We start from the raw sequence: 20,369 nt of genomic DNA on the forward strand, positions 1-20,369 counted from the left end.
GGATGATATGTATGGATGAGTTTAAAGTGTGTTTCCCTAATCTTATCATTGATACAGTAATTGAATGGCAAGGACCACGTTTTTTCCACAATTTTATATAGCCGGGCGTTCCATTTTGATTTGCATTTTGGTTGATTGAGTTTAGTTTTCTATATAGATTCTCTAATGTACTTTATTATTACATGTTTTAATCAAGTAATCGTTCAGTTCAAAAGCCAATCAAATGCATCGATGATGCAGTTTTCATCGCATGCTTGTTGGCTATGTGACTTCCGCGTTGTGCGTTTGGCGCGAAACGTGTGGCCATAACCCGGAATTGGGGCACCTTTCAAATGCTAGCTTGACGAGAACGCGCGTCTGTCGAAAGTGAAGTGGAAAAGTCACTTTCACTTTCATGACTGGTCGGCTTACGAGCTGGCTGGCCCAGTACCAATACGAAGAGAGGCACTGGCCTTTCCTGGAAAACAAAAGTCAACGCGTCACGTCACCGTGTGCTTGGCTCGATGGCGATGGCCATGGCGAGTGCTCGTCTTTAGTGCGTTTCAGGTTGAGTAAATTAGCTGCGCTAGCGCGACGGAGTGAGTGAAGATGAACCGCGCCGGCAACGTGCGAACGAGCGAGGAGGAGAAGCTCATGGACGAATACTTGGCTTCCGTCGGACTACATCGGAAACGGGTCGCCAAGGACGGGTCGTGCTTGTTTCGTGCGGTGGCCGAACAGGTAAAAACCGAGTGACATTGTGACAAACTAGTTCACTGTCCAGATTCTAGCCCCGTGGCACGTCATCAACTGCCACTAAGCAGCACTTATATTACTGATGCTTGTTTTATCTATCCCGTGTTACGTCATCAACTGCCACTAAGCAGCACAAATATTACTGATACTTGTTCTATCTATCTATCTATCTATCTATCTATCTATCTATCTATCTATCTATCTATCTATCTATCTATCTATCTATCTATCTATCTATCTATCTATGTTTTATTGTGACTTGTTTTCAGACCACAAACAAAATGCAACCCACACCATTAAAGATACGCCTATAAATAAATTAGTTTTTAATAAATGTGTTGCTGTGGTGATGCAACCCCCCCCCCCCCCCCAGTCCCCAATTACGGATAAACTCCCATTTGAAGAATATGGGAGGCACTCATTAGTCAAATTTTCTCCTCCCCAGTCATGTGGCGCTGGACTAGGAAACCATCTTCTTGTCTCAGTTTGACTGCAGTGTTATTTATTTATTGTTTTGCTAAACGGAGCAGTTGAACGTTTGCTGCTCAATAATAAGGAAATGTCATTAATTGACCTTTTTGTTGTGTACTACTACTAATCATATATGCACTCGTTTCAGGTTCTTCACTGCCAAAGTCTCCACGGGCAAGTTCGGGCCCAGTGTGTTGGCTTCCTGAGGCAGCACAGAGACATCTATGAGGCAGTGAGTGAATGTTAAGATTCTGCCAAACGCCTCGCTGGGAATCAGAAGCACACGGAGCAAGCTTGTTTATATCGCTCAGGTGTTGCTTTGACCCCACCTTGACCCCAAAAGTAATTTGAGCATATGCTGAAGTTTGGGCACCCTGCACACTTACACACGCTACACAAATGCTTTCCAAAGTCCACCAAAAAATCCCTCATGTTGCTTCAAATGTCACTTGTCATGAAATATCTTGTTTGCTTCCGGAGTTTTGCTGCTGCTTGCTGATATTATATATCCTTTGGCCTGTGTTTCCTGTGGCGCTGGCTGCAGCTGTATACCTCTTCTTTTTTTTTTTTTTTTCAAATGAATTGATGTTTATGCGCTGTTTGTCTCTCCCTTTTGACCTGAGCAAGGTAAATGACATGGTTAACGCTGCAATTCGTATTTTTGCATTGGAGCTGGCAATGAGTCACCCTCTCCATCAGATGGTGCTGTGCTCAAAGATGCCGTTTTGGCCTTTTACTGCTATGCTTTGCTTGTGTTTTGGTGCATTTCCTGTGTTGGTGACATCCAAGGATCTTGTGGAGGGTGATGATGAAATTTTTATTTTTTTATTTTTGCGTGGTCTGCCTCTGCTATTCAATCATCTACTGTGGTTCTAAAACTTTTCACACCAAGTACCCCACAAAAAAACTGGTGGTAAACAAAATACAATAGCACGACAGAGATTTTATTCCTAAAGATTATATGTAATATTATAAACCTTAAATGGAGAATATTAAAAAGCCACTTAATGACTCAATTAAAATGTTTTGCACCTTAAATTTAAATTGAATTGAGTTGAATTGTACTTTTTTTTTTTTTTTTTTTTAATAGTTCTAAACAAACAGTATAAAATATTACTTTACAAATGCCACCCATTGTGGGACTAGTAAAGGTCGTACTTAAAAGTAAAATACAACTGAACTTTGTTGGGACAGGTCACCGTCCAAAAGAATATATTCTGCAAAAAAATCAGCAGTGCAATGTTGAAATGATCAAAATAACTGCATGAAGCACTTTGGAAAACTCTTGGTACAACTAAAACACGCTCTGAATGCTGGCTGTACCCAAAATTTGGCACATGCAGTCATTCATAATAATAGACTTGACATTATGATGTGCTTGTTTTGCTGCTAGAACGTTTTAACGTGTGTGGGTGTTTGTGTGTGTGTGTGTGTGTGTGTGAAGTTCATTGAAGGTGATTTTGAAGCGTACCTGCAGCAGCTTCAGGACCCGCAGGTGAGCCGTCCTCGCACTTGGAAGACAGTACAGTTGAAGGCCTGATTGTTTTAGTCAGAGCTAACGCTAACAGTCTGTTGTTTTTCCAGCAGTGGGCAGGCGAGGTGGAGATGAACGCGCTGGCCATCATGTTCGCGTAAGCACCACCACGGCATGTCTGCTCCCGTTTTCAGCTTATTCAAGCTTTTAAAGAGGTGAGTGTGTGTGTGTTTGTTTGTGTGTAGGAGGGACTTTGTTATCTTTCAAGAGCCTGGCATATCTCCGGTGGATATCACTGGCAACAAGTTCAAGGAGAAGGTCTGCGTCGCACATGAACTCATCACAGTGACTCGCCGCATGGTTCCCAGTTGAACGGCGGTGACTCTTTTACATGTCGTTCGCCATTCACTCCACGAATGGCGGCATCATTTCTCACAATTGTAACACGTGGTTTCTGCCACATACTCTGTTTATACCAAACATATATATTTTAGATGTTGCAGTGTCAGGTGCCTAAATTCCCCCAAACACACACACAGGTGCAGCTGTCTTTTCTGCATGGGAACCATTACGACAGCGTTTATCCCATCAGCCGTATAAAGAATGCGGCTTTCTGCCAGTGTGAGTTTCCGATGAAATCCATGTACTATATATGGCAAGCCGTAGGAGCTAATTTCAGGGATGTACTAGTACGCCCTTGTCCTCACAGGAAGACGATGCAGTCAACGAGTAAAACGACTGTGTGACTAGTCATGTTTCCCTCTCTCCCACTAGTGTATGATATTTCTGCGCACTAGTTGGCTAACGTTAAGAGTGTACCAGTAATATAGAAATGCTCAAACGGCTTTATGAAAAAAAAAAAGCAAAAAAAAAAAAAGCCAATTCGGCGATTGTTCAGTCTATCCAGGGGAAGGCCCGTGTACAGTACCAGTAAGACAGCTACAGGTTACTAGTGAAGCAATACCCTGCAGTTGTTGACCAGGATGTGCTAATAACACTCCTAAGGACATTTTATAGAATTCTGCTTGTTAACTCATTCACTGCCAAGCACATATTTATTTGTCTTTTCGCAGGCTAGCCATTCAATCCCAGGAAGTTATTTATATATTTTTCAAACATTAAGGTAAAAGAGGGTCTGAAAATGACCAGCACTGAATTAGTTAACATCAAGCACATTAGTAGTATAAAGAGGACTACTAACAACGCAAGTCATTCTACTAGTGCAACGGAATCGTCTCACTAGTGAGGACAAAGAGCGTACTAGTGCACGGCCCAAAGCTGGAGAATATACATGTTTAAATGGCCTGCTGGAGAAAAGCAAGACTTGACAGGTGGCGCACGTGCTTGTGCCGCAGCCATCTTGTACGAGTTGCTGTACGCCGGCGTCTTCCAGGTGAGCCGGCACGCCGTGGCCTCCTGTCGGTCGAGCGGCCGAGCCTGCAAGCGGCTGAGCGACGACAGCATGGCGCCATGCGACAGCAGCGACGACTCGGACGCGGAGGCGGGCAGCTCGTTCAGGAGCAACAACGGCCGGACAAAGGTGAGCCAAAAAGTGTGCCACGTTCCGCTTTTGGCCCAAATGTCGGGATGAACCTAAAGTGCACTATCGGCTTTGCGGGTCAACTTAATGTGACCTCACTTTTTGTCCGTCGCCAATGTAAATCTCACAATGCACTTTGTGTGAGTTCAGGGGAGGCGGGGCAGCGGCCTTCTTTTGCCAGAAAGTGTGCGGCGTTCCCTGAGTGAGAGCCTGTTTCGAAATGTTGCGTATGACGTGTGGCACAAGTCCAAGAAGGGTAAGGCAAGTGTACAATTTTTCGTCCAATGTAAATCCACCCACACGAAGAAAAACAAATGTCTTTCAGCACAACTAACGCAGGATTTTTGCTTGGCTGTGGGGATGCAGTACACCGTGGGCCAGCGATGTCAGGTCTTGCACACGTGTGGGAAAGAAAAAACAAAACGGACTTTGGAAGATGTACATCTTTCTTTTTAAATGTATGCACTGACTAATTGCTGTTGAACGATTTGTAGTTGTGGCGTGACGGAAGTGAGCAGAGCGACGATGCCATCATCGACGAAGTCCCGCCTGGCGATGGCCTGGTGACGGTTTACACGCAACAGGAAGGCCAACTGTGCGTTACACATAAATACAAATTGCACATGTTAGGATGCATGCCAGTAACACACTTTTCCTATCACCATTATGTCATATTTGCAGTTCGCCACCCGAGAATTTACCGGCTCCAGTATTTTGAGATGGTCACAAATCCTTTTCAAGCTGTAGTCATAGTCGGTTTTTTTTTTTTTTAAAGATGAAGTCAACACAAATATATTTTTTTCAAGAATATGTTCTATGCAGGCCCACTAGTTGAAACGAGGTAATATGAAATATGAGTTAAGCAGCAAAATCCACCTGTTTTTAGCCATCTCAGGGGGCGGCCATTTTGTGACTTCTGTCGACAGAAAATAACAACCAATTACAGCTCACCTGTTTTCTGAAGCTGAGCCGCGATTGGTCGTTACCTGAGCCCTGCGCAGTTGTGATGTCATTTTCAGTCGACAGAAATGACAAAATGGCCGCCCCCTGAGCTAGCTAAAGCAGGGGGATTTTGTTTCTTAACTCATATTCCACAAACACAATATATATCAGAATGCCGTGTTTCAACTAGTGGGCCTGCTGAGAACATATTATTAAAAAATATATATTTGGGTTGACTTCCGGTTTGCAAATGATTTCAGAATTTATGCCTGGGTATTATATTTTCTGTCTTCAGGTGTTACTGTTTGTGTTCAACAATCTGTTGCTTAAAGGGATTTGCTACACCACCACACTGATGCTATTCTTTAGCCCGTCTATAGTGTTTTGCTTTCTTTGTTAGCATCAAGATGAACAAACATTCAGAAGGCAAATGAAAAGCAAAAAAAAAAAAAAAAAAAAAAAGAGCTGCATGACTGCTTGTTTTTCTCAAAATTCGCATGTTAGGTCTCTTGTATCTCAAGGCGCCACTGTGTACGCACAGTCATGCTAACTGCTGCACACGTGTGACGGCAGACGTGTCCCTCTGTGGAGCCTGCGACCCGTGACGTCAGAGAGCCCGGGATGGAACGCTGCACTCCATCAGGAGAGCGGAATTTGCAACGGGCAGCCAGGTACTGGCACCTTGGATGATGTCAAATGGCAGCTGACAAAATTGTGAACGGGGCTTTGTCTTGCAGAGGGGGCTTGTGGCACTGGCAAGTCGGTGTACCCTCCGGGCCCGAGTGGACGTGGGCACCGGCAGCAGTCGCGGCCGCCGCATGAAGGGCCGAGCCGGTATAAGTAAGTGCAGAGATTGGCCTGCTTCGTTTGATGGCAGCATCGTTCCAAGTCGCTGCTGTTGTTCAGGAGGAGCGCGCCTGACGCTTCAGCGTCTTTTGGTCTGACTGAGGAGGAGCGTTTGGCCAAAGAGGAGGAGCAGAAGAATGTGGCGCTGGTGGAGCTCCATCTCAGGGACGAGCTCAGCTTCCCGGCTCTCGGGGTTAGGAATCCGCGCATCGGTCGTTCTTTCCAGTTTTCCTCAGGGAAGAATGAAACCTGTCGTCTTCAGAGTCCACATGAAGATGTTGGCACACTGTCTCCCTCTGCTGGGGAAAGACAGAAGAGCGCCGCCGGAGCTCGTCCAAGTGCTGACGCGTCTCCCTCGTCTCCTCCTTCCACGGGCTCCGCTGTCCTGTCATCGAGTATTGCCCCTCCTGCGCCCGCGAGCGTCCCGGCTCCCACGTTCATCGCTCCCATCGCACCGTCGCCAGGAGTCGCCAGGGCCTCGCTCCCCTGTTTGCCCTCACCCAGTCCTCCGGCGTACCCGAGCTCATCGTCTTCATCGCCGGTGCCTGCTCTTCCGCAAGTCACCAGTGCCCTCCGACTTTCAGCTCAGAGGCCAAGTAAGACATGGGGCCTTATTTACAGAATAGGGATGCACTGGGGAGAAGTGTACCGTGAGAGTTCTCTTGATGTCTTTTTAGTGAAATGTCCAGTTGCTGGAGACGCCGGCAGTGTGTCGGTGCTCCACGACGAGGGTTCGGCGACTATGGACCAAAGGGCCGCTCAACAATTGAAGGATCACGTCGCTGATGTCAGCGGCAAATCTTGGGATCCCCCACACAGCCAGAACCTTCAGGTCCAGGCGGGGCCTACTTCTTCTCCCCTCATCAGCCCGACGCTCCAGAATGCCAGTGCGAACTCAGCGGCTCACGAGGCCTTGCCTGTCCCCCCCGCTGGCTCCCCGCAGCTGCTGTCCGCTACTCCCTTCCCGCCCGGACAGCCCCCGAGCCTCCCCGGAGGCATCCTCGTGCACCACCTCTACCAGGACCCCCTGTACCCTGGCTTCCCTCAGGGGGACAACGGCAATGTACTCCCAGCTCCAGAATTTTCTCTCCACAGCTCGGGAGAAGACCTCCCCCAGGGTGAGGAGTTGCAGCACATCATGTTGTCCAGTCCAGTTTGCTGATTGATGATTTTCCTTCTACAGATGTAAACATCCTGAGGTTTTTCTTCAACTTGGGTGTGAAGGTAAAGCACCAACACCATACATGTACGCAATCGTGAGCCCGTGTTGCATGGATTGTTTCAGCTATTACAAAATTCAGAACAAATCACCTTCACGCGAAGTATTCACGTGTGAACAAAATTTGATATGACCGCACGTTACCCAAAAGATCTTTTGTCAATAAAGTTAACTTTTGACATTAACATCGGCAAATTGTAGCAGCAAAGTACGCACATTGGACAATGCATGAGGTTCATGCACAGACGCAAAAAAGAAACGCCATCTATGAATTAAAGCTAACAAGTACTCCAAGATTCCACCGGGTGGCGCAAAGTAATACAATACTCAAAAATGGCGACTGGGCAATATATTGTAAGAGATGCTGTTTTTGAATAGAGCTGTTCATTGTGCTTCAGGCATACACCTGGCCCTTCTACATGCCCTACCTGTACCTGCTGCCCCTCCAGCAGGCCCACATCATGCAGCCCCGAGTCCAGTCGGCCCACATCCCACACTGCCCTCCTCATGACCCGCTCCGGCCCGCGTCTTCCTCCGCCCAAGCGGGTGAGCCCGCTAACAGCCATGCAGACGCGTGGCTCGCACCCCGCGGGCCGGCTTACCGAGCGTTGCCGCGGCAACAGCATCCGGCGTCGCCATCCGGTGCGCTGGCGCCGCAGTGCGCCGTGTTGCCGCCATACCCGCAGGACCCTCGCGCCACCGTGCTCCACAGAGGCTCTCTGCAAGCTCTTCCAGTCAACACAGCGCTTGCATACAATATAGGTACCGACATGCTCCACAATCCTCACAAAAGGTTTGGGCTAAACTGGTGCCTTGACATACAAGTGATCTGACATAGGTTTTTGACATACAATTCTGGTTTACAATATTATAGGGTGCTTTTCTTTCCTCACAAAAAAAAAAAAAGTTGCACATTTTTGGCGAGGGGAGGCTGAAACGGAGTCATTGTATTTCAGTGCGGTAAGCTGTTTTGAGATACAAGCGTGCTCATGGAACGAATTGGTCATCTCAAGCTCTGGCAGAGTTGGGATTTTTTTTTTTTGTCCATGGGAGGCGGCAAGGTTTTCTCAAGGGGTCCATTCAAAGAAAAAAACATAGATAAACCACCAAAATTCTTTGGAAAACGCAGTTAAACATTCATTATATGTCCTTATATGTTGATGTGCATTGCAGGTTCATTCTGAAATGTCACCCAATATTGCAACTTTTGAGGAGTGTATTTGAAGTTGGTGTCGACGCAGACATCCTGTCAGTGACAAGATTTTTGCCTTTCTTCAGGGGAGGAGGTCACGAACGTGATGCCGCGGCCTGACATCAGCCCAACACTGGTACCGTATGTCCTTGTCACTCCTCTTTTCGGGGGACGCCCCACACCGTCCTGTCTTAAAGGGGAAGTCAACCCAAACATTTTATTTTTCAAAGAATATGTTCTATGCAAGCCCGCTAGTTGAAACAAGGCATTCTGATAAATAGTGCCTTTTGTGGAACCAGAGTTAATCCAGCCGTTTTTAGCCATCTCTGGGGGCAGCCATTTTGTCACTTCCATTGACTGAAAATGACATCACAACCGCTCGGGTATCATCGTCATGGCAACTTGGTTTGGGTTTCCACAAGGATTTACAAGGCACATTAATCTACCTGGATTGTACCTTTTGGCTAAAATATGACGCGATATCCTGGTTAAGTTGAGACATTAGAAACTTGTCAAACCTTTTGGATGTTTTAGCACAAGCGTGCTCCTGCTCTACTTAACAGTCAATAGATGAAGTTTGTATGTGTGCGTAAAGCTCATTGGGCAGACACCAGATGATGTCGATACAATGATGGGGAACTCCATTTACCATTTCAATTAAATTGGAGTTTCCATCTCTTGGTTTATTTATTTATTTATTTTTTTGTTTTGTTTAGGACGGGAGAGCATAACCGCGTTTCTACCACCAGAGCCTCGAGCGCTGTGCGTCTTTCTACCTTTTAAAGATGGGAGCGAATACGTCATTCTCTTTTTATTATTTAATTTTCTGACTCTTAAGCAATGGAATGCATCAGAATAGACATGTGACAGTGTCGTGAGTCGTCGGAGGATATCCGGAATTTTTTCGAGCGGTAATGGCGGCACAATCGATCGCACAAGCTCTTAGATGAGTAGCGGCAGTGAAATAGACGACGCGTTTGTGGACGTTGAGTCAGTAGAACCAGTCGAACGTGATATAGTTAAGATGTGTTTGTAGACAATGACAATATTGACGTCTTTGTAACAGATTAGAGGATTGCAGTTACCACTCGATTTTTTTAAAATTAAAAATAGTGCTTGTCTTGCACTGACAGTTTATTCATACCTCTTCGATTGAAACAGTAAAGATGAATAAACTCGGGTCTGTGTGCAAGCCACATGTCTAAGATCTCAAATTATTTGGGATTGTTTCCATCTGCTACAGGGCCGGAGATATTAATTATTTTGTAGTTGTTGAATTTCTGAGAAAACAAAGGCAGATTTTTAAAAATTCCTTAAAAGTATATTTCAGATAAGCCACTGTAAAATTATCCATAGGTTGAGCATTAACCCTGCACTTAAATGTAGGAAAACTTAAAAAAAAAAAAAAAAAAAAAAAAAAAAAAATACTAAAATGTATTGCAGATAAGTTAATTTTAAAAACAGTTTAAAGATTAAATGCAAATGTACTATAAAGTGAAATACAACTGAACTGTAAACACAACAAAGTCATCAAACACCCATTTTTAGCAAGCACTTTGGTGTTTTAAAAACAACTTGGGAATTTAAAAAATTAGGCTAAAAAGAGGTTTCCCCTGTCTCAGCCACTTTTTTTTTTTGTTTTGTTTTGATGGCACTTTGCCATCCGTCTCAATTGACATAAAATGCTCGGTTTCAAACTGTATCCATCTTCCTTTTTTGCAAAGGGAAGAACGGTGGCTTTGGTTCACCTCCCTGCAGGAGGTCACACGGCGCCTCCTCCTCATCACCCGTCAGTGGGCTGCAACACGGACGATGCCGCCGAGTCGCCGGCGAGCCGACGCTACGGAGGAGGGCGACGAGCAGGTGGTCGAGGAGGCTACAGGAGGCGACGTGGACGAGAACCTGGCAACTACTTCTGATGCACTTGAGCCAATAAAGATGTCGAAACTGCAACGTTGCTCTTGTCATGTCTTTCTTCTCCTCCAGACGCTGCTGCTTCCGCTTGTGCCGATGGTGATGATGGACAGAGGTGGGTTTTCGTCCGTCCCGCTATTCGTCCCGAACAGGGTCAAGTACCGACTGAACGTGTCTTGTTGGGTTTCTTTTTAAAAAGCAAGACCGCTGTTCTCTTTCGCAATACCGCAGAGCTGCCTTCATGAATTGCCTTCACAACGCTTTTCTTGTGCTTCCCAGCAGTAACATTGTGCAGGCTTAGTCCGCCCTCTAGTGGTTCAACACACGTAATACCATGGATTATGCCACATGAGTCAGGACACCATTTCACTGACTTGACAGAAACGCGTCCCCCGTCCGCCTTGTGTGTGCAATCCGGGATAGCAATTTTGTTTTGTTAACTGTTAACATTTAGAACCTTAATCCCTTTGCATGCGAAGAATGTCCTTGTGTGGGACATTTAGACCGTAAAAATCTCTACCAGTGCCAACGTACATTTAAACGACCCTCAAGTGGAAGTCTGTTCCACTGTTTCTTTCCTCTTAAAATAACCTTGCGTTATTTTGCAATAATTATTTTATTGTGAAATAACGCAATAAAAACTTGAAGAAGTCTTGCGTTAAAATGCAAACGTTTTGCAATCAAACGCATTATTGCGTTATTACTCAATCTTTTAATATCCTGCCCATGTCCTCTGGCTACCTCCGGTCCGCATCATCATCATCATCATCACATCACAATGGTCTTGTGTTGGCGGCTAAATGCTACGTTAGTCAAACAGTTGTAAACAATTTAATCCACTCATAAAACTCCCAGCTGGGAAGTGGATATGCATAGGAAATTAGTCACTGTTAATAAAATGTTAATGGGTGCACGGATGTTTTTTTTTTTTTTTTTTTTTTGGGAGAGGGTGGGGCGGACCAATGGAATGTAAGGATGGAAGCGCTTTAAAAGGAGGAGGACTGATGGGGTTGGAGGACAATTATTTTTATGAATAAGGACTGAGGGAGTGATGAGGACAGAAGAGTATCCAGGTGTCGCGGACTGGCGAAAATAAAAAAGGGTTAAATGCCCATCTCTCCTGATGATGATGATGATGATGATGATGGAATTGCTTGGTGTCAAAGTTGAGCTCCATTTATTTAATTGGGATTTCAAATTTGTCACATTTCACCGAGGCGCTGAATTTTCTGAATCTTGTGACGTGGCTTCAATGCCAGGAGTGGAACACACTCGAGCAAAACCTTTTTCAACCAAGTTTGATGAGCAAAGCAGGTCTGAGGCTTATGGCCGCACGTTGTTAGCGCGTGAAATGATCAGCAACTCTGTTGAACATGCTGTTGCATTGATAGCTTGTGGGGTTTTGTTGCCACAGGTGAAGGGAGAGAAAGACGCTTGGAGAAGATGTGAGCCAACGCTCACGTCTCATGGTTTGAGTGTTGTCGGCTTCTCGGTGAAGTTCACCACTCTCAGCGTGATGTCGGGGGGCAGCCCTCCTTGCACCAGCTCCTCCTTCAGCTGCGGGACAACAAGCGGCGCGTCACCGGTGTGCATCCACGTGCTGTGCGCGTGGAGTGTTGTGAGTGCATACCCGCGGTAAGCCGATTTGTTCGACATTGTTGCGGTTAGTCAGGCTTCGGGACAGGAACGTGGCATCCAAGAAAAAAAACGCTAAAGAGAAAAGACACTCGGCTTTCAACGGTTGGCCTGGCGGACCAGTGGCAGCGGTGAGCCGTTTTTGGCCAATCAGTCAGAGCAAAAGTGCTCGACTTGCGAATCATTTCATCCCTTTTTTTTTTTTTTTTTTTAAATAGTGGCAACCGGCCCGCCGCTGCCACGCAATGATCTTGTCGAATGGTTTTTGGAAGAGACAGTAAGAGACTCGACTCACAGTGGTCAACTGCCACGATGACACAGCGCATATTGGAGTGATATGTCTCCGCATCCAGGGTGGCTTCAACAACGTAACAGATGGGCTGACGTAGCCCCGAATGCTCGACAGTCGGCGTCCAGACCAGAACAAAATGGCCGCCGCCCAACGCCATCTTGTTTATGCCGGCCGGCCCGCTGAACAGCACCTCTGTGATCCTAGCACACAAGTCGACAACATGTTAGCCACAAATTGTGCAAGGCTCGCTCAATTCGGCCACCAAGGCACAGGCTAAGGGTGCCATGGACTCCAGGGGGCGCACCATGAATTTAAATGATGTCTATTACATTATCGTAGGCCCACAGATTCAAATGCAAAGCAATGCCCATGTTCCGTAATATTGTAACCCTTAAATATTTTTCTACCTTATCGGAGGCCGTGGTATGGCGGGTTACAATATAGGTTGAGCTTATGGATTGCTTCTGGCGTCTTCCTTGCCAAAACAACCAACACGGCAGGACAGTGTTACGTTGCGTCTTTATTGAACAGCCTCGCTCTAATTCACCCCTCTCTCTTTTTCTTCTTCGCCCTGGGAATGCACCGTACCAAACCAACTCAAAAAGGAACAAATACTTAAGCATAGGGATGTAACGATAAATCAAAAATCGATTTGAAATCGATTCGCTCCAATTAATCTAATCAATCAAGTTGATTAAATTCGAGAAAATTATGTCTTGAAAGTTTTTTTCATTCCCGATGCATAGCACATTTTGAATGTGTAGATCAAATGATGCTTTTGCGCCAAACATTGCGTATTGCGTTTGTGAATTGCTGCAGAACCACTCTAGTGCAGAGAGAAAAGGATTGTAGCAATTTTTTAAAAATAGTCACATTGAAAATCGGGAACTGAAAATCGAATCGAATCGGGGCTTGAGTGAATTGTTACATCCCCACTTAAGTAGGATAAAAATGAATATATACTCACAACTAGGGGTGTAACGGTACACGTGGGTGTATTAATGCGTTTCGGTGTAGCATGTTCGGTTTGATCCACTTGCGTTCGCTTCGGTCCACTTATTAGCGCGAGCTTACACACGGGCGCTGACCGTTGCATGCGGGAGAGGAGAGTGGCGGCACAACAGTGAGAGCTAGAAAAGAGCCAGAGCTCGAAGGTCCCCCGTACGCTGCGGTCTCCTGTTTGGGAAAACATTCTGGATGTCCTGTTAAAATCGCCGATGTGGAAAGGTACGTGGTTAAGTCCGAAAGTTGTGTACCGACATTGCCACATGAGGTGGGCGGCAGGTAGCACGTCTAACATGCACGGCATCATCCGACTGTGAATGTTTCTTAGACGAGGTAGTAAAAACGTCAAACTTAAATAGCGAGATTTATCATATTGTTATGATATTCCAGGAACACGCCTTCAGATGTAGTTTGATTGTCATGTTTTTATTAATCCAAGTACAACTGCTTGCGCCTCAGCAACTCAGTAACACACAAATCCGACTACAACACAGATAACACAATTCGTGACAATTTGCTGTTGAACAAGATTTCAATGCCTAAAAAGTGTATCCAATTTCATAAAGACTTTTTAAAGTTACTGTATTTTTTTCATTATAAAAATACTTTTAATATAGTTAGCAATAATTGTAACTGTCATTTTATTTTGTTCATCACAAAAAGATATATATGTACTGTAATGACAACTTGGCTTTAACTTGAATACATAGATGTGTCATAGGCTGTTGCTGCTGAGTGTTTAAAGATTTCAGTGTCTTAATTTACAAAATTGAGATCTTTATTGTTAGTGTATTTTTTATTCTGGTGTAATTTCCTAGAATTTCCCCCGAATAGTTCGCTTTTATTTACTTATTTTACAGTTTACTTGTCGTCTTTTCAAAATAAACATTTTTTTTAAAAAAACATTTTTTTTACCGAAAATATACCGAACCGAAGTTTCCCAAAAACCGAACCGAACCAAAACGTGCTTTAGCGTTCCGTTACACCCCTGCTCATAACACAATACTACACCATGTTAGAAAAATAATAAAGAAGAATAATATGTGCAATCCCAAAATGAACTCATTCACCGCCAGGCATTTTCAGACCCTTTTTTACCAAACGTTTGGAAAAAAATATAAAATTCCTGGGATTGAATGGCTGGACTGTGAAAAGACAAGTACATTCGTCAATGGCAGTGAAGGAGTTAATACACAAAAAAATTATAGTAATATAGTATTGTAATCTTATTCATATCCTCGACAGACTGCATGGCACCTTTGTCACACCCAACTGTCCATCTTGCGCTACCCGTTTCAGAAATGACAAATGGCCCTTGCCATCTGGGAGCCAACTTATTCATTTTGTTAGCAGGATCGCGAATAGACTCGGGCAACCCATGTTGTCTGACATAGTCCTCAAAAATACATTTCGCAACTGTTATGGCACGCTGATCTTTCAGTGGGAACAGATTGGCATAGCGTGCGAAATAGTCGGTGATAACTAACGCATACGGATTTCCCTGACATGTAATAGGTAGGTCGTGATATCCGCAGTTACTTTTTGAAAAGTTCTGTCTGTTTGAATGGTTTGAAGTGGGGCACATTCCCGTGGTACAGGAGACGCACCTTTCTGACAATGAAAGCATTCGGAGCAAAAGGTGTACAAATCACCAGACATGTATGGCCAATAACAGATACGTCGAGCTCTCTGAAGTGTGCGGTCAGTGTTTAAATGTTAATTTAGCCGATTGCCGTGTCAAGCAGTTAATGCCTTGGGGATAAGTGCTTTTGGCAAAGTGAGCTGAAAGTGCACAGGTGAGCGAGGACTCGGTTTTGACTTCCATCAGAGAATCCCATGTCTAATAGTAAGGTTAGGAAAGTCATGCAACAGCTTTCGCAGTTCCAGAAATGCAACATACCAAGCCAACTCAAAAAGGAACAAATACTTAAGCAGGATGAATATTATGAATTCAAGCAAAAAAAAAATTACAAACTAATATATACAATCCCCGGATCAATATACAAAAATGAAAATATCAATTGCATACCTGTCAACCTCAGCCAATTGCTCCCCTTATTAATGATTGCAATTCCCCTTATGTAGAATAAGAACAAAGATAATTTGTGTCAACATGTATATTTTATTTACCAAATAACGTTGTCTGCTACCAGTGAGATCGGTCGACCAAAAAAAAACGATAAAAAAAAAAAAAAAAAATCCCGTACAAAAATTGTTATACGGCGTACACAATTTGAAATTATCAAAAAAAGTATCAAATATGGGGAAAACGTATAAGTTGACAGGTATACAATTGGCTACTAAATCATGTGTTACACAAATAAGTCGAGACTCCCCCGCCCACCAGCAACTACTTCCCTCTGCCGCCCTCTTTTGGCAGATTGGGATCACTGATGCTGATCAACTCAAACCGGAAGTGATGTCATGTGGCTAAAAATTGATTCTTCGGAGGACACAGCGTGTGAATTTGGACACAGCTTCTGGCTCGGGCTGATCCTGTTCATGTGCCACGGACAGACTGATGTACTGTTCATTGAGATGTCTGCCGTTCGACACAAATGGTAGGTGCAAGAAAGAAACGCATTCACTAACCATTACCTCTGCCGAGCATGATGCATTTTTAAATGGTTGTGTATTTTTGTCATTTTACTCGTTTAAATATAGTGGTTGTGAACCGCTTTTTTACGATGTGCGTAGGCTGTTGTGTAAAGTGTGACGCCACCAGGAAGTGGTTTCCGTCGGAAATAAAAGGGTAATAACTTTGTCCTTTGAAACTGAAATGTGACAAAGCAAAGTAGACAGTGGGAGAGATGATTGCATTTCTGTGGTGATATGAAATGACTTAAAAAACAACACTTACGTCGATATATTTGCTTCTGCGTGAATGTGAATCTCCAGGGTCTGGTTTACTAAGGCGTATAAATGAACTTCGTCCGGAGGTGTCGGATCTATGAACTTGGGCAGGTATTCTCCTGGGGTGCACGACTCCACTGGCGGATCCACTGTAAATGTGCATAGGGCAAAAGTAAAAGTAGGGATACGAACATTTGCTAACAAGTACGCAGACAAGGGACTGGCGGCATCTGAGAGGATTCCAAATTGGCACTTTTGCTCGACAAGTACATTTTTCACTGCTTTGTCATGATTTTCGATTATCTGGACATTCCCAAAAGTAAAACTTCAAAGTAAGTAGTGATATATTTGGAGTTCTAGTAACACTTGATCATGGTACCAACGGAGCGGCCGTGACTGTACCGAGTGTAGACTTGTTTTGCAATGCTACTGCTAGCGATGCTAATTTGTGGAAGCTGCACTGCATTTTCTCCACTGTGACTATTTATTACAACCGAAAGGCGCAGTGTGTACAATGTTTTGATGTTTCAATGTTCATTAAAAAAAAAAACAGTCAGGCCAGTCCGGCGATCATCATCAACGGCATTTTTTAACAACATTCTCTTTGGAAACTCACATAACGTTATTCAAATGTGCCGTTCGGTTAGAGTCGACGATTACATAGACGGGCATCGTTGATGCCTACAAAATGGTTGTCCGTCATAGGCGGAATGCGCAGCTCTGTTCATTTCAATAATATACAAACAAAGGATGTTCCATCATGTCAACGTGCATTTAAACTATATACATAATCGTGGGTCTAGTAATTGCTAATTATATAACATAGAGCATGCCTACCCTACAGGAGGCTGCCATGTTTCGCTGCCATCTTTCTACTACGGTTACCCGAAGGAGACCAGCTTTACGAAGTCGTTTGTGAAGACATTTTGCTTGCACCTTTGCTGAAGAAATTAGTGGTAGGCTTGCGACGCGTGATCCGTGAGGCACCGGAGCACACCTGCTTTAAGATGCACGCCTTTTGAGCGTTGGTCCTTGCATTCTATTAGTTCACCACTAGATGGCACAAATTCTACACAATGTCCCTTTTAGTAGGCATTTTAATACTTGCATGTGTGACGCTTTTTGGTGTTAGCCCCAAAACGCTTAACGGAAAAAAGCTTAATGTTTGAAAAGTTATAACTCATAGCCAAAATGTATGTGGAGCGCTCTAGTCATGGCCACTTCCACCAACGCTAACCTCTACATTACTGACGCTGACCACGCAAGGCGATGCATTTTCACGTTAAGCGTTTCAGACCATCCTGTTCCTGGAGGGCCTCTGTCCTGCATGTTTTGCTGGATCTCTCCCTGCCGTAGCACAGCTGATTTGAAATGATCAGGTCATCAGCAAGCTGTGCAGAAGGCGGATGACGATCCCGATCGTTTGAATCAGGTGTGTGTTGCAGCAGCGAGAGATCCGGGGAAACGGGCGGAGCGGCGGCCCTCCAGGAACAGGACTGAAGACTGTCCCCACTTTTGCCACCTGGGACTGGATGGTTACAAGGTGAGTCAAGTCCAAACGAGCACATTTCCTCACCCCTCAGCACAAACTGGACGGGGATCTCGCTGATGGGTTCATATTTGTTGATAAATTTCGGGTTCGCCTCGCTGCCAGTTAGAGCCAACGGCTTGACAGCAGTGTCCCTCATGACCAGCTGCACGGCGTACAAGCCCTCCACGCTGCTGTCGTTGACGATGGGCTTAAAGTTTAGGAAACAGCCCTGCAAAGAAGGGGGAGTCAGCATGGGCTGGGAATCGAGGAGGCTGTTGTTTTGAGGGCTCACTTACTCCATCGATGATCAAAATATTTGGGTTGTTATCGGGGAATAGGGGTAAACAATCCACAAGATCTCCATCAGGGTCAAAGACGGGCAGTCGTGATTGCGTCAAACAGTTGGAAGGTGACCTTGGAGATTCATGCAAACATTCTGTAAAGTGGCAGCTGGTTGCCGTGGCGCACAAACTTCAGTGTCAGGGTGCTCGTACCTGTAGACGGGAAGCATGGTGACCAGAGGCGAAGAATTTGGCCTGCCGGTGTCGTTCCTGATCCTCAGCTCCGCGTTGGTCACGGCCAGCACGTCTCCGACGTTATTGATGACGTCGATCCACCGGACGCCCTCCAGACTGGAAGAGCAAACGTTTTTAGTTTTTGAGTGGATTTGGGACGGACGGGATCTGAAATGAGCTCATCAAAGGGGACAGCACCGACTGCAAGGTTTGAAAACTAGATTAGTTTGGATTACGGTGGTTTTGGAATGGAACCAATTGAAGTCCAAAGAGAGGGCTTTCTTCCAAAAAAAAAAAAAAAAGCCTTCAAGATGTTCACTGCTAGTTGAAGCGGACTGTCAAATGAAGAGAATGACATTGTGGTTATTTGAAGCAACTATAAAATATTTGTTAGCAAAAAAAAATTCAACTGCACAAAATTCGCCTGCAGAAAATACGCCGTTATAAAAATTCGCCGTTAGAAAATACGCTTTCATAAAAATTCAGATGCACAACGCGGGTATTTGAGGAGAAGCAATCGATCCCCGTGTCCAGTCATCCAACGTCCAACCAATCAGGTTTAGCTTCGCTGGTCAAGTGACTCCCGGCACGGAAGAAGAGGTTGTACAATGTCTACCAACGCAACTGGTGCTCCCGCGGTGAGTTTGTTTACTCTATTTGTGATGTCATTTCAGTGAGAAAATGGCCGCCCCCAGATGGCGAGAAATGGGTAAATTTTGCTGCTTAACCCATTAAGGACGGGAGCGCATAAGCGCGTTTCTACCACTACAGCCGGGAGCGCCGTTGTGTCTTTCTACCTTTCAAGCTGGCACAGCGGATACGTCACTGTCCTTTTTTTAATCCAATTCTCTGTCTCTCAGCCAATTCAATGCATCAGAATATACACCGCGGAGGATGTCATGAAATATTTTCGAGCCGTAGGTAGGCTCATGGCGGATGCCGTCGATCTCCGGTAGCTCTGATGATTAAATAACGGCAGTGATATATAGACGACGCGCACGACCAGTGGAACCAGTCGAACGTGATATGATATGATATGATATGGTTTGGTTTGTAGACAATGACGATATTGACCTCTTTGTAACAGAATAGAGGATGGTAATTACCACTTGATTTAAAAAAAATTAAAATAGTGTTTCTCTTGCACTGACACGTTATTTTTACATCTTCAATTGAATCAATAAATAATAATAAATTCTGCCTGTGTGAAAGCCACATGTCGAAGATCTTTAATTCTTTTGGAATTATGTTTCTGTCTGCTACAGGGGCTGAGATAGATGCAAGTGTTGAATTTCTGGGAGAATTTCAAAGGTAATTTCAAAGGTAATTCCAAAGGCGACCGACGGTTTTGGGGAGCTGTTGAGACAGGCGCTTTAGTCCTTTAATGGGTTAAATCATATTCCACAAATGCAATATCAATCAGAATGCTGTATTTAGACTAGTGGGACTGCATAGTACATATTCTTGAATAAAAAAATGTTTGGGTTCCTCTTTAAATGTTCCCAACTGGTTCACATACAGATATTTGAAAAAGAAGAGTTTGCGCCATTTCAACAGTGCCACCATAAGCGCCGAGGCAAACTCATTGCCGAGAGCCCCGAAGAGCCCGAAGGGGAAGCGGACGGACGCGAGGCTCTCCAGACTCACCGCAGCACCAACTCATCGATGGCGTTGACGTGCACGACCACTTCATCCTGACACCACTCTCCGACGCTCTCGTCCACCCGATTCACGGACACCACCTTGAGCGTGCATTCGTCCAGCGGACAGTCCACCACGGTGAGGTTGCCGCACTCCCGGAAGGCCACCTTGTAGCGAACGACCGTCTGCCGAGCAGACGCTGGTCATGAAGACGGCGGACGCCGATGTCTGGCGCCGGCAAGGCAGAGCGTCTACGTACCGTATCGTTGGAGCCCTGCAGGGGATGGTAGGTGAACGCTGTGCCGGTGAAGTTAATCGCCTGGCAGCTGCAGGCCAGCAGTGACAAAACCAACAGGCAGCAACGCATGATGGACGACTGGAGCACACTCGCACGACTGGGGATAGCGAGTCACAGGTGAGCGTCTGACAACAGCGGCCATATGCGGTCTGACTTGTTCTTCCTGGGAAAAATGACGCCTCCCCGGGTCCCGTAATTTACCATCAGAATGCAAAGGTGAGGCCTGGCAGGTTGCCATTGCGCAATTAACTTCGGAGCCTGAGTGT

The 20,369-nt window shown here is 45.1% G+C and overlaps 3 protein-coding genes across 8 annotated transcripts in view; 2 read left to right on the forward strand and 1 right to left on the reverse strand.

Moving 5' to 3' along the window:
• The first annotated feature begins 255 nt into the window (after nt 1-255).
• On the forward strand, nt 256-10,372 carry otud4 (OTU deubiquitinase 4). Of its 3 annotated transcripts, none has more exons than XM_086015062.1 (19): nt 256-720; nt 1,355-1,438; nt 2,651-2,701; nt 2,791-2,837; nt 2,926-2,998; nt 3,220-3,301; nt 4,036-4,220; nt 4,371-4,476; nt 4,546-4,610; nt 4,715-4,815; nt 5,736-5,833; nt 5,900-6,002; nt 6,069-6,201; nt 6,271-6,604; nt 6,686-7,126; nt 7,192-7,232; nt 7,626-7,989; nt 8,506-8,555; nt 10,144-10,372. In XM_086015062.1, the coding sequence occupies exons 1-19, from the start codon at nt 589-591 to the stop codon at nt 10,336-10,338; spliced, it is 2,685 nt and encodes an 894-aa protein (XP_085871188.1). In that variant the 5' UTR covers nt 256-588; the 3' UTR covers nt 10,339-10,372. The 3 variants fall into 3 exon arrangements, with proteins under 3 accessions (XP_085871188.1, XP_085871196.1, XP_085871179.1); XM_086015070.1 differs by having other exon boundaries at nt 2,794-2,837; XM_086015053.1 differs by having other exon boundaries at nt 6,271-7,126.
• Nucleotides 10,373-11,493: 1,121 nt separating this feature from the next.
• Nucleotides 11,494-20,229, reverse strand: LOC147150835 (uncharacterized). Its single transcript, XM_086015163.1, has 9 exons — nt 20,065-20,229; nt 19,812-19,990; nt 18,144-18,281; nt 17,946-18,063; nt 17,695-17,878; nt 16,126-16,267; nt 12,264-12,460; nt 11,964-12,043; nt 11,494-11,890 (listed from the first exon to the last, which is right to left on the reverse strand). The coding sequence occupies exons 1-9, from the start codon at nt 20,170-20,172 to the stop codon at nt 11,798-11,800; spliced, it is 1,239 nt and encodes a 412-aa protein (XP_085871289.1). The 5' UTR covers nt 20,173-20,229; the 3' UTR covers nt 11,494-11,797.
• Nucleotides 11,728-20,369, forward strand: part of LOC147150836 (type 1 phosphatidylinositol 4,5-bisphosphate 4-phosphatase-like) — a 32,031-nt gene continuing 23,389 nt past the window's right edge. The window contains exons 1-2 of one of the 4 annotated variants that reach the window (XM_086015155.1): nt 11,728-11,968; nt 15,646-15,826. The gene's annotated coding sequence lies outside the window, so the exon portion shown is untranslated. Of the gene's footprint in view, nt 11,969-15,645; nt 15,827-18,855; nt 18,874-19,721; nt 20,320-20,369 lie in introns of those variants that run through there. The other 3 variants (XM_086015112.1, XM_086015138.1, XM_086015121.1) reach the window with 3 other exon arrangements.

The sequence above is a fragment of the Filicampus tigris genome, chromosome 2, assembly GCF_054856515.1.
Source record: "Filicampus tigris isolate MCC_2025a chromosome 2, RoL_Ftig_1.0, whole genome shotgun sequence".
NCBI lineage: Eukaryota > Metazoa > Chordata > Actinopteri > Syngnathiformes > Syngnathidae > Filicampus > Filicampus tigris.

What these genes read in the sequence shown, in the direction of transcription:
- LOC147150835 (XM_086015163.1), bottom strand. Translation starts at nt 20,172, where the DNA reads ATGCGTTGCTGCCTGTTGGTTTTGTCACTGCTGGCCTGCAGCTGCCAG. An exon ending in TGCAGGGCTCCAACGATACG is followed by an intron (nt 19,991 to 20,064) that starts GTACGTAGACGC and finishes TCTGCTCGGCAG; the next exon opens with ACGGTCGTTCGCTACAAGGT. An exon ending in ATCGATGAGTTGGTGCTGCG is followed by an intron (nt 18,282 to 19,811) that starts GTGAGTCTGGAG and finishes TTGCTCTTCCAG; the next exon opens with TCTGGAGGGCGTCCGGTGGA.
- otud4 (XM_086015053.1), top strand. Translation starts at nt 589, where the DNA reads ATGAACCGCGCCGGCAACGTGCGAACGAGCGAGGAGGAGAAGCTCATG. An exon ending in TTCGTGCGGTGGCCGAACAG is followed by an intron (nt 721 to 1,354) that starts GTAAAAACCGAG and finishes CACTCGTTTCAG; the next exon opens with GTTCTTCACTGCCAAAGTCT. An exon ending in GCGCTGGCCATCATGTTCGC is followed by an intron (nt 2,838 to 2,925) that starts GTAAGCACCACC and finishes GTTTGTGTGTAG; the next exon opens with GAGGGACTTTGTTATCTTTC.